At 45.7% G+C, this 15,806-nt stretch overlaps 1 protein-coding gene across 1 annotated transcript in view; it reads right to left on the minus strand.

Annotated features, from left to right (window-relative positions):
- NGLY1 (N-glycanase 1) overlaps positions 1-15,598 on the minus strand; it is a 42,496-nt gene extending 26,898 nt beyond the window's left edge. The window contains exons 1-3 of the mRNA XM_029071017.2: positions 15,439-15,598; positions 4,620-4,734; positions 3,412-3,657 (exon numbers count right to left, since the gene is read on the minus strand). Coding sequence (XP_028926850.1) covers positions 3,412-3,657; positions 4,620-4,734; positions 15,439-15,566 — 489 coding nt within the window. The 5' untranslated portion in view covers positions 15,567-15,598. The remainder of the gene's footprint in view (positions 1-3,411; positions 3,658-4,619; positions 4,735-15,438) is intronic.
- Positions 15,599-15,806: the final 208 nt, after the last annotated feature.

The following is a 15,806-nucleotide window of genomic DNA, read 5'->3' on the forward strand; positions in this document are numbered from 1 at the left end:
ATTCCGATTACACCATTTGTAAATATTTTTATGTCTACTTCCCCCACTAAACTCTAAGCTCCCTGTGGGCAAGGAACATCTCTCATGATTCTGGTGTACTTTCTCAAGCGTACTGCACCCAGTGGGCACTAATTAAAGAACGAGACTGCTACTACTGCAGAAGGCTGCAGAAATCGAAGTTTGCTGAGTTGATTGTGGAAGAGGTTTTTCAACCTTACTGCAGAACTGGTCTAGTTTAGACTCAGCGGCCTTCTTCTTTTCTTCCACAAAGCACCTTGCAGCAGGTTAAAAACCTTTCGAATACCTAATTACCTTTGATTTCTTCTCTTTACTGGGGTCTTTGTCTTGAATCATTTTTAAATGTTCATCTGCTTTTAAGAAAAAACACGATGCGAGACTTTCCAGTCCCCAAATCTTAGACGACAGTGGAGCTATGAGTCCAGCCTTAGCAGCAGCAGAGGCACCATCCTTTCCGTCTCACAAGCCCATGACCGTGGCATCACCCTTGACTCCGCTCTCTCATTCAACCCACGCATTCAATCCGTCACCAAATCCTGTCGGTCTCACCTTCACAACATCGCTAAAATCCGCCCTTTCCTCTCCATCCAAATTGTTACCACGTTACTACAATCACTCATCCTATCCTACCTAGATTACTGCATCAGCCTCCTTGCTGACCTCCCAACCTCCTGCCTCTCCCCACTCCAGTCCATACTTCACTCCACTGCCCGGATCATCTCTCTACAGAAACATTCAGGACATGTCATCCCCCTCTTCAAAAATTTTGAGTGGTTGTCTATCCACCTCCATATCAACCAAAGGCTCTTCACTCCTGGCTTTAAAGTACTCCATCACCTCACCCCTTCCTACCTCACCTCGCTTCTCTCCTTCTACAAACCAGACCACACACTTGGCTCCTCTGGTGCTAACCATCCCACTGTGCCTCGATCTTCCCTATCTTATCACCAACCCCTGGCCCATGTCCTACCTCTGGTCTGGAACACCCTCCCTTCTTAAATCTGCTAATTACTCTCCCCTCCTTAAAAGCTTTACTGAAGGTACATTTCTTCCAAGATGTCTTCTCAGAGTAAGCCCCATTTTTCCTCATCTCCCACTCACTTCTGCGTTGCCCTGACTTACTCCCTTTGCTCTTCTGCCCGTGCCAGCCCCACAGCACTTGTGCATATATCTGTAATTTTATTTATTTGTATTGATGTCTGTTTATTTGTATTGATGTCTGCCTCCCCCCCCACCCAGACTGCGAGCTCATTGTGGACAGGGATTGCCACTCTTTGTTGTCCCCAAGTGCTTAGTGCTCTACAGACAGTAAGCGCTCAATTCCTACAATTGAATGAATGAATGAAGAACACCCTCCTCAGCCAAAGCACGGGGCAGGGATTTCTCCACTGTGCCCACAAGCTGCCCAGAATTGGGGTGAGGTAGAAGGAACAAGGGTCCTATGTACATTTAAGTGGCCTCTTCTACTTTGCCCCAATTTTGCGTTGCTTTCAGATGAAGCGGAGAAGCTTAGCTTCTAGTTTGTGCTCAGGGGAAGCTGGTTAGGGGAGGAGCTGAGCAAGGGTTTCTCCATTTCAGCCAAAAGCAGAAGAAGGAGAGACGGTGTGGCCTAAATCCATCTGAGATCTCGTCTCCTGCCCAGCCTAACCTGTGCTATCTCAGCCCAAGATCCCCAGCCAAAATGGAGAAGCTGCCTTCAGGTCTGTGTCTTGGGAACGGAGATTAAACTCACAGGGGTGATTAGATGTAAAGTTACACTGGGCCTGCAGTTCCTGGGCTACATCAACAACTAGTGAGGGCATATTGCCAGACTTTAGGTACTGCAGTCGCTCGAAACCAGGACAACACCTGTACCATGACAAGATTGATCTCATCAAAAAGTTAAGAAAAATGAAGACTGCCTGGGAATTAACTGAGTGAATTCCCCCGCTCCCCCGCCCCACCCCGCCCACCAAATTCCTAACAGCAGCAGAATTACTTAGAACATTTCTCTTAACTGGACTAATTTTATAGTTTAAGAGTTTATGGAGGCTTTCTAACTCATATGGTGTTTACATGGCCCCGGCCAAAAGTATGACAGGAAGAAAGATTCATAGGAAGTTGAACTAAGGAAATCTGACATGGGAGACAGATTCTGAGTACAAACATAATTAGGAAGCTCATTACAGAGAGAGTTGAAACAATCCCTTGGAAAAGCAGATTTAATCCGTAATGTATTTTACAGCAGAGGTTTATTAAGCTCCATGGGACAGAGAAACCTGGGTTACTATTATTTGAAATTGAGAAGATGCCTGGTTAGGGGCAGCAGAATCAAATGAAGGTGACTAGGGAGTGATTTACTGCTGTGTAATTTCTTCGGTTGTTTAAACGGCATTTATCTGTAGAACTGGCAGGCCAAAATAATGAAGAAACTACACTACCTCACAATAATAAACAATTTGTCCTTTAAAAAAGCATGAGCACTGAGCAATTCCGTAGTGGCTAACAGTAGGTTCTCAGAAGCTGTAATAAGCACTCTCTGGGAGGTGATACAATGGAAAGGTAAACTTTTATAAACAAATTTAAAGGAGAAAAATGAGTTTCCTAACCGTCAAATGGCGAGAATCCACAGGAACACTGATAATAAAGGGCAACAACCAAACTTCCTCCAAACCTGCCTGGCTACCTTCCTCCACACTTCCTATGCCAGCTCAGGACCTTCCCTGGGTGGCAGGGTGGCCTAGTAGGAAGATCCAGCTTCTTTTCCCATGTTTCTGCTGTGTGATCTTCCTCGGCACATCACAACCTCTCTGGGCCTCAGTTTTCAACCCTGGGGATTAAAGTTACCTGTTCTTCCTCCCTCTCAGACGGCAAGCTTTATGTGGGACAGGGACCGTGTGCCATCTGAATGTCTTATATCTACTCCACCACTTACCACAGTGTGCTTAATAAATACCACTATCATCATCATTATGACTGTACTTTATAAGGCGTGACTCAAGCAACATTGAGAACTCTAAGGAAAAATTTAAAAATAAACGCTTCTGCCTGGAGAAGACGGAAGGGTGATTTAAGGAAAACTCTAATCTACTGAGGAAATGCTGCCATTAGTGATGTGACGGATCCAGACATACTGTAGAGGGGCATCAAGGAACTCTGAAAAAGGAAGTCACCCTTTGAATCTGCCCAGCAGCCTTCTCTGCCCACATCATCCCTCTGGGCCACAGGGCAGCAAGGGAGCAACAGGCAATACAGAATGGGAGAGATGAGAAATCAGGCCTTAACATGACACCACGTCATGTGAAAATTTTTAACAGCCTCTCCCTGAGGAATTTCAAAAGCCTTTTTCGTTTCACCACCACCACTTGCAAAAGCCCTAAGGGACAATTAAAGAAGTTTTAAATAAAGTATTACCGTTGGAGCGGACTGGGCACTGGCCTGCCTTAGATGGACCCCTGGGCCCTGGGCCAATATCGCAGGTTCGGCAGGCCGAAATAGGATGGGCTGATTGGGGCTCGTCAGTTGTTGAGAAGATTCCCCTCCTCTGGGGCCCGTGCTTGATCCATTCAGTCTACTACTTCTCTCTTCAGCGATAAGATCACGAATTTTTTTGAGCTGCTCAACTGAAGCCTTCTTTGGAAATATGAGGTGGGTCTCTCCCTGAAATTTGCAAAAAATAGGAGAGCGTGGCTTTCACTTTCAATTCTCAGAAAACTGGAGAGAATCACGGACACTCAGCTCTGCCACCAAGTGTGTTTTTATTAAGTGCTTTGGCCAGAATGGTGTTTGGAATTAGGGAACACAATCCATCTTGGCTGCTTGGATACATTGTTAATGGTGCCTGAAACAGCAGCCTGTGACTGAGGGCAGGGGGACGTGAGGAATCTGACCACATGAGTTTTCCAAGAGTGTGTCCTCCTTCCCCCCAACCCTCCCCTTCCCTGTTCCAGGTGGGCTAGTCGAATTTTGCAACCCTTTCCTCTGACTCTCTGTTAAAATAGGGTTCTACATTCTACGTTAAATCATGTCATTCAAGAAGATATTGCACTGCTCTGCTCACTGGCAGATCTCAGTAGGATATGGCCAATTTGTTGGCACACCACAGTTACTTATCTTCAAATTGCAAAAAGCAGATGTAAAGGGATTTTTCAGGGAGGAGATGAGATGGTCAAAAAGCTTTACGGAAAAAGCCTCAAATATGTACGAGGTCGCTGTACGCCACTTTGCAAAAGCAAAGAAGTGTCTTTCTTCCCACCATGTAAATTACCACTGACATTACTGATATAAACAAAGATGTCTGTCGGTGCCCTGCTGAGGTTCCCTGCAAATCCCAGAGCGAAATGCTTTCCAGATGGTAGTACACAAAACCAGTTCAAACTACACCAAGCTCAAGTTTCAATGGAATTTTAAGACTCGCAACAATTTCCTCTTCAGGAAAATGGACAACGGGTACCGAGATTTAATTAAAATGTTACAGCTGAAAAAGCATCTGTTCAATGGACTTCCTAATGACCAGAATAAAAAAACCCAGCAACCCTACATTTTTAACCGACAGAGAACAACGCCCAGATGGCTAGTTTAACCTTAGGTAGGAGAGAGAAAAGCTTAAGAAAAGTACTTACTTCTTCAAATCCCATTTCAAATAAACATTGAACTGCTCCTCTGACAGGCAGTAGTCTAGTGAAAAATGCTGTATTTTCAATCCGAATAGATCTATATTTTTCATCACTTGGATTTCTGTTAAGAGAAAAATGGTTCTTGATTTTCTGAAGCTGAGAAAATATTGAGAAATGCAGCCAGCAGAGAAATTTGTATTCTCCTAAAGAACTGTCAGTTAAGATCTAGATCTGGAAGGCACTCTGCATGAAAATGATTTAAAATGATAGCTCCTTGCAAGGAATCTAGCTGAATTTGGATTCTAATATTGTAATGTCTGTGACTCTGCATTTTATGCAAATGAACATAAAAATAGAAAGGGAAAATTACCAAGAGAGAAGGCTTTTTTTTCTCGTGAGAGTTCTGTTTTCAAACATTTAGTTAAGAAAAGCCACTGGCCAGCTCTATGACCCTGACCAAGTCACAGCTTCTCTATGCCTCATATTCCTCAGCTGTCATGATAATAATAATAATAATACAACATATTTTTTAAGAGCTAACTATGTGCCAGGCACTATTCTAAGCACCATGGTGGATACAAGCAAATCGGGTTGGATACAGTTCCTGACCCACATGGGGCTCACAATCTTAAATCCATCAATCAGTTGTATTTATCAAATACTGTATGCAGAGCACTACACTAAGCACTTGGGAGTGTACAATACAAAAGAGTTGGTAGACATGTTCCCTGCCCACAATGAGTTTGCAGTCTAGAGGGGAGATGGACAATAATATCATTTTGGATATGTGTTGTGGGGCTGAGAAAGGGGGAAATAAAGGGTACAAATCCAACTGAAAGGGTGTCGCAGAAGGGAGCGGGAGAAGAGGAAATGAAGGCCTAGTCAGGGAGGGCCCCTTGGAGAAGATGTGCCTTCAATATGGCTTTGAAGGTAAGGAGAGTGATCATCTGTTGGATATGAAGAGGGAGGGCGTTCCAGTCCAGAAACAGGATGTGGGCGAGAGGTCGGTGGCAAGACAGACGAGATCAAGATATAGTGGGTAGGTTGGCATTAGATGAACAAAGTGGACGGGCTGGGTTGTATTAGGAAAGCAGTGAAGTGAAGTAGGAGGGGGAAAAGGGATTGAGAGCTTTGAAGCCAATGGCAAGGAGTTTCTGTTTGATGTAGAGGTAGATGGGCAACCACTGGACATTCTTGAGTGGGGAAACATGAACTCGGTGATTTTGTAGAAAAATGACCCGGGCAGCCGAGTGAAGGATGAACTGGAGTGGGGAAGATACAGGAAGTAGGGAGGTCAGCAAGGAGGCTGATGTAGTAATCAAGGTGGGAGAGCGCTTAGAACAGTGCTCTGCACAAGTAAGCACTCAACAAATACGATTAAATGGATAGGACAACTGCTTGGATTAACATGCCATCAGTTTGGATGGAGAAGGAAGGGAGGATTTTAGCGATGTTGTGAAGGTTGAACTGAGAGGATTTAGTAATAGACTGAATATGTGGGTTGACAGAGATGAGTTGAGGATAATGCCAAGGTTATAGGCTTGTGAGGCAGGAAGGATGGTGGTGCTGTCTACAGCGACAGGAAAGTCAGGGAGCGGACAGGATTTGGTTGGGAAGACACAACGAGTTCTGTTTTGGCCATCTATAATAACCCTCTTCTCCCTTCCTCATAACTGTGAGCCCCAAGCAAAGCAGGGACGATATCTGATTATGTTGTATGCACACCAGAATTCTATACATGATGCTTGACTCACAGTGAATACTTCTAAAAAGTTTCAAAGGAAGGGAAATGAGGGCTGGCTTCACAAAGCAAGGGTTATTGTTATATTGTACTCTCCCAAGTGCTTAGTACAGTGCTCTGCACACAGTAAGCGCTCAATAAATACGGTTGAATGAATGATTGAGCTGACACCCTGGGAACCGTGCTGCTGGGGGTGGGGGATGCACATAGCATGACATGATGGCATCATGCAGGATGTCGGAGGCGGTAGAACATTTCAAATCGTTCTATGGACAATGCTTTATTGAAGATGATAAATGGCAAACAATCCTCAAAAATAGATTTGCCTGGCATTCCGAAATGATGAAACGGAAAGTGAGTTATAAAGGGCATTTGGGAAGCAGGTCGCTCTTGAAGGAGAGGATGAAAATTTAATATGATTTGGTAAATTGGTGACACGATCAGAAACAAACCAGAACGCAAATACAATAAGGAAAAGATCAAAGGTTATTATCCTTGCAGCCCCCTAGACTGCAGGAGATATATTCATTCAATAGTATTTATTGAACTTGCAGAGCACTGTACTAAACGCTTGGAATGTACAATTCGGCAACAGATAGAGACAATCCCTGCCCAGTGACGGACTCACAGTCTTAAGACTGAAGGGTGATCTTGATGAATATAAAGCGTTACCTGGGTACCTGGTTGCTCTCCAGCTCCACTGAGACTGGAGCTAAGAATTAACAAGCTTCCATTGCAGCATAAAGAATTTTAGTTAGGTATCAAGAAATTAGCAAAGGGAGAATTACTGAACGCTGCAATACGTTTCTGACAGAGTGGTCAAGTTTTCTCCCACCTTTGTCCTCTTGCTTAGGCCCTCACCCAGCCTGGAACTTCTTCAAACAATGAAACTGATTGAGTTCCTGCCCTCAAGGAGTTTACTCAAATCCACCAGACTACAACTGTCCCCATTTATAAATCCCTTTATTAAATCACATCTTCTCCAGGGAGCCTCTCTTGACCAATTCCTCTTCCTCTCAGGTTGTATCTCCTCAACAACCTCTCCAGCACCAACTCTGCCTCTGTGTAGCAACTGTGTCCATAATGACTCTGCCACTTAAATGCTCACCGTAACAGGTCCTGTGGAATGAGCACGGGCTTGGGAGTCAGAGTCCCTGGGTTCTAATCCCAGCTTTGCCACTTGCCTGCTGGGTGACCTTGGTCAAGTCACTTCATTTCTTCTGAGCCTCAGTTTCCTCATCTGTAAAACGGGAATTAAGACTGTGAGCCCTATGTAGGACAGGAACTTTGTTCAACCCAATTATCCTGTATCTACCCCAGCACTTAGAACAGTACCTAGCACATAGTAAGCACTTAAATACCACAATTATTATTATTATTATTATTATTGTTATATCCAGCCACTTCCTCCTCTCGCTATAAATGTTTGCCATATCCATCTCATGCTACACTTGAAGTTCCCTGAGGGCAGAGGTCATGTCCACTACATCTACTGAACTGTTCCAAGAGCTTAATACCATTCTCTGCCCACAACAGGAACCCAATAAATGCTATTGATTGATGGATTCTCTAGGAATTTGTGTAAATGGAAGAGCCCCATTTTTGGGGTTGATTAAAGTCTGCTCCTCCCTCTAGCCGCCAGGGTGGCTCCATTACTTATTGATGGCCGCGGATTTTTAAAATTAGCCTAACAATGAAAAGCTGCCAGAAACTCTGAGAACATGTATTTTAAAATCTACTTTCTATCCCCTAATGTCTGTCTCCCTGTGACTGCAAAGAAATCCTCTGGTGGCCACATCTGACAAACACGATTCAAAGTCAGTAGTTTCCAACATGGTTGGGAACCAGGAAAGGAGGTAGGGTGACTAAGAAAACCACCAATGATCCATGTAAGTCAGAGGGGCCTCTGTGACTAGGGAATTATGAGACGTAGAATGGCCTAGAGGAAAGAGCATGGGCTTGGGTGTCAGGGAACATGGGTTCTAATCCCAGCTCTGGCACTTGCCTGGATGACCTTAGGCAAGTCACTTAATTTCTCTGGGTTTCATTTATAAAATGGGAATTAAATATCTGTTCTTCCTTCCTGTTAGATTGTAATTGGCAGCAGGAGATGCTGTGGTGACTCTGGCCAAGGGGCAGGGGAGGACATTGAGCACACTCACTGGGGAGACCCAACCTCAAACCCTTGTCCTGGCAAAAGTCAAGACTGCCACACTCCCTGTCCCCCTCCTATCCGTCACCCCCTCCTCAGACTATTCTAGAATCTGAGATTGGGAGGGGAGGCAAAGCCCCTTACGTTTCATAGGCTCTGCATGCTGAGTCTGATCTAGATAACATGAAGCAATTTCAAAAAACGCTCAAGCCAGACAGTTTGGCGTCTAATGCAGCTCACCAGTCCAATATACTGCCACAACTGTCTGCCTCGAGGAAGTACATTTTCCTGGACTTAGGTTTTGTTTTGTTTTAATGATATTTATTAAGAACTTACTGTGTTCTGGACACGGTACTACGCGATGAGGTAGTACAAGATAATCAGGTTGGATACAGTCCATGTCCTGCATGAGGCTCAACTTGAATCCTCATTTTACAAATGAGGTATCAAACAAAGAGAAGTGAGTTGCCCAAGGTCACACAGCAGACAAGTGGCAGAGACAGGATTAGAACCCAGGTCCTCTGACTCCCAGGTCCATGCTCTTTCTACTGGGCCACGCTGCCTCTCAATTATTTAACAATTTAACAATTTTAACTTGCTGCATTGCTTTTGTTTTCTCTGCCTTGACTCTGGTTTCAAGCACTGACCTTCCCTGAAAGGGAGGCAGCAGTAGCTCAATACCCCTTCCCTGAATTCAAAGTGGAAAAGAAAGCTAGCCCCACTTGAGAACAGCAGAGGGTCATGGCTGGGCCTTTTGACCATAACAAACAGAAAGCACTGGCTTCCTGCCAAGAGGAGTGTGGAGCATGAATGGAATTCTAGTCCAAATTCCTATGCCTCCAACCAACCCCCTGAAAGGGTATATGTGACTTGGTAGGCAATTGAGTCAAATACTTTCCAAGTTTAAGTGGCTCCTCTGGGCCTTTCTGTTCCAAAATTCCTCCTCTTCTGTGGTCAAAAAGTCATTACTCTAGTACTTCTAGCTATGCGATAAGCAGAATGAGAAGAAAGGGAGGGCATAACAGACCTTTCCTGTGGTTTCTCCAATGTCCAGGTGTGTTATTTTTTAATGGCATTTTTTAAGAGCTTACTATGTGTCAAGCACATAAGTGCTGGAGTAGATACAAATTAATCAGGTGGGAACTAGTCTCTGTCCAAAATGGGACTCACAATCAAAATAGGAGGGAGAAGAGATATTGAATCCCCATTTTATAGCTGAGGAAATTGAGGCAAAGAGAAGCTGAATGACTTGCCCAAAGTCACATAGCGGGTAAGTGGTAAAACTGGGATTAGAACCCAGGTCTTCTGGCTCCTATGCCTGTGCTTTAATCTACTAGGCCACACTGATAGGGACACACAGGAGGACCGCTGAGATTTATCAATGCTTACTTTGCTACAGATTCCAGAGGGTACTTTGAGACTGGGGGAAGGTTATTTCATAGAAAACTACAAACAAATGTGGCTAGGATCAAGCCTCTAATATAGTTTCTCTTAGAGAAACTGTGGTCACTTTGTCCATAAAGCAGTAAATGTAAATTTACTGAATTACTAAATTTAAATGTAAATTTAGAGAAGGAGCGTGGCTCAGTGGAAAGAGCACGGGTTTAGGAGTCAGAGGTCATGGGTTCCAATCCCAGCTCCACCACCTGTCAGGTGTGTGACTTTGGGTAAGTCACTTAACTTCTCAGTGCCTCAGTTGCCTCATCTGTAAAATGGGGATTACAACTGTGAGCCTCATGTGGGACACCCTGATTACCCTGAATTTACCCCAGCACTTAGAACAGTGCTCAGCACAAAGTAAATGCTTAAATACCAACATTATTATTATTATTATTAAATGTGGGAAAAAATCAATTAACCTGTAGCCACAAGACTTAAAACTAGAATGATAATTAATTACTCAGCATTTCCTTTTAGTTTTAGGTTTTGAAATGCTTTGTACCTGTAATAATAGTCAGCATTTGACTAAGTGCATATCATTTGGCAAGCACTATACTAAGCCGTTAGAGGAAGTACACTAGTGTCAAAATATACCATTTTATGCCCCAAGGAGTTTACCATCTAAAAGAGATCACAGACACATACAAGCCATTTCCAAAGAGTTGGAAGGACGGAGAAATAATATTGCACCTGCTGAAAGCAGAAGTGGAAGCAATGTGAGAAGCAGGGGGGCCTCGTGGAAAGAACCTGGGCCTAGGAGTCAGAGGACCTGGGTTCTAATCCCAGCTCTGCCACTTGTCTGCCACTGGGCAAGTCACTTAACTTCTCTGTGTCTGTTAGGTCATCTGTAAAATGAGGATTAAGGCTGTGAGCCCTATGTGGGATAGCAGCTATGCCAATCAATGGCATTTATTGGGCGCTCTCTGTGTGCGGAGCACTGTACCAAGCACTTGGGAGAGTACAATATAATAGACTTAGAAGAAACGTTCCCTGCCCATAACAAGCTTGCAGTATTCAGGGACAGATCTTCCTCATGAATTTTAGCTAATGACCAAATGCCTCCCCCTTTTGTTGAGAAAGGAAGCAGTGCGGCCTAATGGAAAGAGCCCTAGCCAGGGAGTAAGAAGGCTTTGGTTTTAATCCCAGCTCCTTACTTGCCTGCTGTGTGACCTTGGACAAGTCAGTTAACTTCTCTGTACCTCAGTTTCCTCACCTGTAAAACGGGAATTTAATACCTGTTTTCCCTCTGATTTAGATCGTGAGTCTCATATGGGACAGGGACTGTGCCTGACCTGATAACTTGTATAATATGTTGGTATTTGTTAAGCGCTTACTATACGCAGAGCACTGTTCTAAGCGCTGGGGGAGATTCAGGGTAATCACGTTGTCCCACATGAGGCTCACAGTCTTAATCCCCATTTTACAGATGAGGGAATTGAGGCACAGAGAAGTAAGGTGACTTGCCCAAGGTCACACAGCTGACTAGCAGCGAAGCGGGGATTAGAACCCGTGACCTCTGACTCCCAAGCCCGCGCTCTTTCCGCTGAGCCACGCTGTTAATAAGTGGAGCAGCCGGGGGAAAGAAACCCGGGCCTGTGCTCTAATCTCTTTTAGAGTCTAAAAGGCACATTACCAAGAACAAAAATCCCTCATCTGGGAGACAATATGAATGATTCATTCAATCGTATTTATTGAGCGTTTACCGTGTGCAGAGCACCGTACTAAGCGCTTGGAAAGTACAATTCGGCCACAGACAGAGACAATCCCTACCTAACAACGGGCTCACAGTCTAGAAGGGGGGAGACAGATAACAAAACCAATAGATAGGCATCCTATTACTCCAGAAGGGCAATGGCAAATCTGACGTGTCCTAAGTGATGTGGTTTGTTCAGCAGGTGGTAAGATAAGCCTTTCGTCTCAACCGTTGGTGCCCGAGCAGCGCTTGCCCAAATGGCCAGGGTCCAATTAAAAGTGCATAACTGTATTTTCACGGACCAAGTGTGCAAGGGATTCTCTCTCAAAGACCCTCACACGTAGGGGGAGTCTCCCCCATGGCAATGCATCTGCAAATTGTACATTCCAAGCGCTTAGTACAGTGCTCAGCACATAATAAGCACTCAAATACTATTGAATGAATGAAATCAAAGGATACACAAACACCCCCAGTGAAGCATCATACTTACTAGGAAACCCAGCACCATGTGTCAATTCGCAATCAACTTGGGAGCAATAGAAACGTTATTCTCACGCCACTGGAGACATATTAGAACGGTGTTTGGCACATAGTAAGTGCTTAACAAATACCATCACCATCATCATATGAAAATAAACGGGAGGGGGAGAGAGAAGAGAAGCCAGAAAGAGATGTAAACATTTTTCTATGTCATTTTATAAAGGTCCCATAGACACGGCTGAGTAACAGGAGGAGTTTAAAGATATGGTTTATTTCAATGATTGAAACAGAAGGGAGTGGAACTTGTGACTTTTAATGTTAGACTCCCCAAACCTGAAAATGGCAAGCCATACTGTCCATCCCGGTTTGCTTACGCTTAGAACAATGCCTGGCATGTAGTAAGCACTTAATACTAATATTATCACTATATTTTCCAAATACCAATTTGTTGAGATGGCTTAAGTTAAAAAAGAGAGGAAGCATACTGAAGTCTTTGCCCCCCATGACACTAATCAAATCCCTATTTTTTTGTGGATCACCGTTTTCAGAAAAATAGCCCTTACCAGTACATTCAATTGTATTTATTGAGCGCTTACCGTATGAAGAGCACTGTACTGAGCACTTGGAAATTACAGTGTGGCAACAGAGACAATCCCTACCCAACCACGGGCTCACAGTCTAGAGGGGGGTAGACAGACAACACAACAAGTAGACAGGCATCAATGCCATGAAAATAGATCAACAGAATCATAGATGTATACAAACCAAACTCCCCTGAACTCAAACCCCTGATCCACTCCCTTCTTCCCACAAAAAGAAACCCTCCACAGGCAGGAGAAGGGGGTGGAAAAGGGGTTTGACGGCCAAATCCCGAGGGAAAAGCTACATCCAAATCACTGCTCTCCATTATCCTGGAAGCGCTTTAGAGTTTCCAGGGGCTTTTTCAGATTTCAAGATGCTGGGTTGGTTTCCCTTTCCCGAGAATGACACAGCAGCGGCAGGGAAACACTGGGGTGGATGCGAGACAAATCAGGTCCCACACAGGCCCTGCAGTCTATGTAGGAAGGAGAACAGGTATTGAATGCCCATTCTGCAGGTGGGGGAACTGAGGTGCAGAGGAGTTAAGTGACTCGGCCAAGGTCACCCCGCTACGAAGGGGGAGCAGCGTGGCTCCGTGGAAAGAACCTGGGTTTGGGAGTCCGAGGTCATGGGTTCTAATTCCGGCTCCGCCGCTTGTCAGCTGTGTGACTTTGGGCAACTCACTTAACTTCTCTGTGCCCCAGTAACCTCATCTGTAAAATGGGGATGAAGACTGTGAGCCCCACGTGGGACAACCTGATCACCTCGCATCTTCCCCAGCGCTTAGAACGGTGCTTGGCACATAGTAAGTGCTTAATAATAATAATAATAATGGAGTTATTTGTTAAGCGCTTACTATGTGCCAAGCACTGTTCTAAGCACTGGAGGGGGATACAAGGTTGTCCCACGTGGGGGTCACAGTTTATAATCCCCATTTTCCAGATGAGGTAACTGAGGCCCAGAGAAGTGAAGTGACTTGCCCAGCGTCACCCAGCTGACAAGTGGCAGAGCTGGGATTCAAACCCACGATCTCTGACTCCCAAGCTCGGGCTCTTTCCATGGAACCACGCTGCTTCTCTGCTGCTTAACAAATGCCATCATTATTATTATTATTGTTTTAGGGGCTAAAAAGCACACAAAAAAATGTTGGTATTTGTTAAGGGCTTACTATGTGCAGAGCGCTATTCTAAGCGCTGGGGTAGATAGAGGGTCATCAGGTTGTCCCACATGAGGCTCACAGTCTTCACCCCCATTTTACAGATGAAGTCAGTGAGGCCCAGAGAAGTGAAGTGACTTGCCCACAGACACACAGCTGACAAGTGGTATTTGGTGGTATTTGTGAAGTGTTTACTGTGTGCAAAGCACTGTTCTAAGCGCTGGGGGATACAAGGTGTTCAGGTTGTCCCAAGTGGGCCTCACAGTTTTAATCCCCATTTTCCAGATGAGGTCACTGAGGCCCAGAGAAGTGAAGTGACTTGCCTAAAGTCACCCAGCTGAGCAGTGGCAGAGCCGGGATTCGAACCCATGACCTCTGACTCCCCAGCCCGGGCTCCTTTCCCGGAGCCACGCTGCCTCTCTGCTGCTTAACAAATGAGCGGCATGGCTCTGTGGAAAGAGCCCGGGCTGAGAAGTCGGAGATCATGGGTTCGAATCTCCGTTCTGCCACCTGTCAATAAGCCCGTCAAAGGGCAGGGACTGTCTCTGTTACCGATTTGTACATTCCAAGCGCTTAGTACAGTGCTCTGCACATAGTAATAATAATAATGTTGGTATATGTTAAGCGCTTACTATGTGCAAAGCACTGTTCTGAGTGCTGGGGTAGCCACAGGGGAATCAGGTTGTCCCACGTGGGGGTTACAGTCTTAATCCCCATTTTACAGATGAGGTAACTGAGGCACAGAGAAGTTAAGTGACTTGCCCACAGTCACACAGCTAAGTGGCAAGCACTTATAGTAAACGCTCAATAAATACTATTGAATGAATGTCAGCCGGCAGCGTGGCTCAGTGGAAAGAGCCTGGGCTTGGGAGTCAGAGGTCATGGGTTCGACTCCCGGCTCTGCCACTTGTCAGCTGTGTGACTGTGGGCAAGTCACTTCACTTCTCTGGGCCTCAGTTCCCTCATCTGTCAAATGGGGATTAACTGTGAGCCTCACGTGGGACAACCTGATTACCCTGTATCTCCCCCAGTGCTTAGAACAGTGCTCTGCACATAGTAAGCACTTAAATACCAACATTATTATTATTATTAGCCGGGTGACTGTGGGCAAGTCACTTCTCTGGGCCTCAGTTCCTTCCTCTGCAAAATGGGGATTAACTGTGAGCCTCAGGGGGGCCATCCTGATGACCCTGCATCTACCTAGCGCTTAGAACAGCGCTCTGCACCTAGTAAGCGCTTAACAAATAGCAACACCATTATTATTTTAGGAGCTAAAAGGCACATAACGGAGCAAGTCAGAGAGGGTAACAATCTGTCAGGCCAGGGTGGAGGAGCCTCCTCGCCCGCACCTAGTAAAGCGCTTAACAAATACCAAACACCATTATTATTTTAGGAGCTAAAAGGCACATAACGGAGCAAGTCAGAGAGGGTAACAAAAATCTGTCAGGCCAGGGTGGAGGATCCTCGCCCGCCCGCGTCGGTGCCCCCCCCCCCCCCCAAGGCCCGGCCTGAGAACCAAGAGTTTTACGCGCAGCCTGGAGCCGGTCCTGGCCAGGCCGCAGCCGCCCGCGCCCTTGCTCTTACCGGATGATATTGTCCGCGTAGGTCAGCAGCAGCTTGGAGGCCTCCAGGAAGGTTTCCGGGCTGTTCTGGCAGAGCTCGGCTACGGCCTGGGACAGGGGAGGCGAGCGGGAGGGCAGGGCGGTCGCCATCGTGGCCGGCCTCTCGTCGTTTGACGGCCGCCGCCGGCTCCGATTTTCCTCGCGCATGCGCGCCCCGGACCCCGCAGGGACCGCCCGGAAAAAGAGGAGGGAGGGGGGAGAAAGGAGGGAGGAGGAGGAGGAGAGCCTTCCTTCCTTCCTTCCTTCCTTCCTTCCTTCCTTCCTTCCTTCCTTCCTTCCTTCCTTCCTTCCTTCCTTCCTTCCTTCCTTCCTTCCTTCCTTCCCTTCCTT

Source organism: Ornithorhynchus anatinus, chromosome 8 (genome assembly GCF_004115215.2).
Source record: "Ornithorhynchus anatinus isolate Pmale09 chromosome 8, mOrnAna1.pri.v4, whole genome shotgun sequence".
Lineage (NCBI taxonomy): Eukaryota > Metazoa > Chordata > Mammalia > Monotremata > Ornithorhynchidae > Ornithorhynchus > Ornithorhynchus anatinus.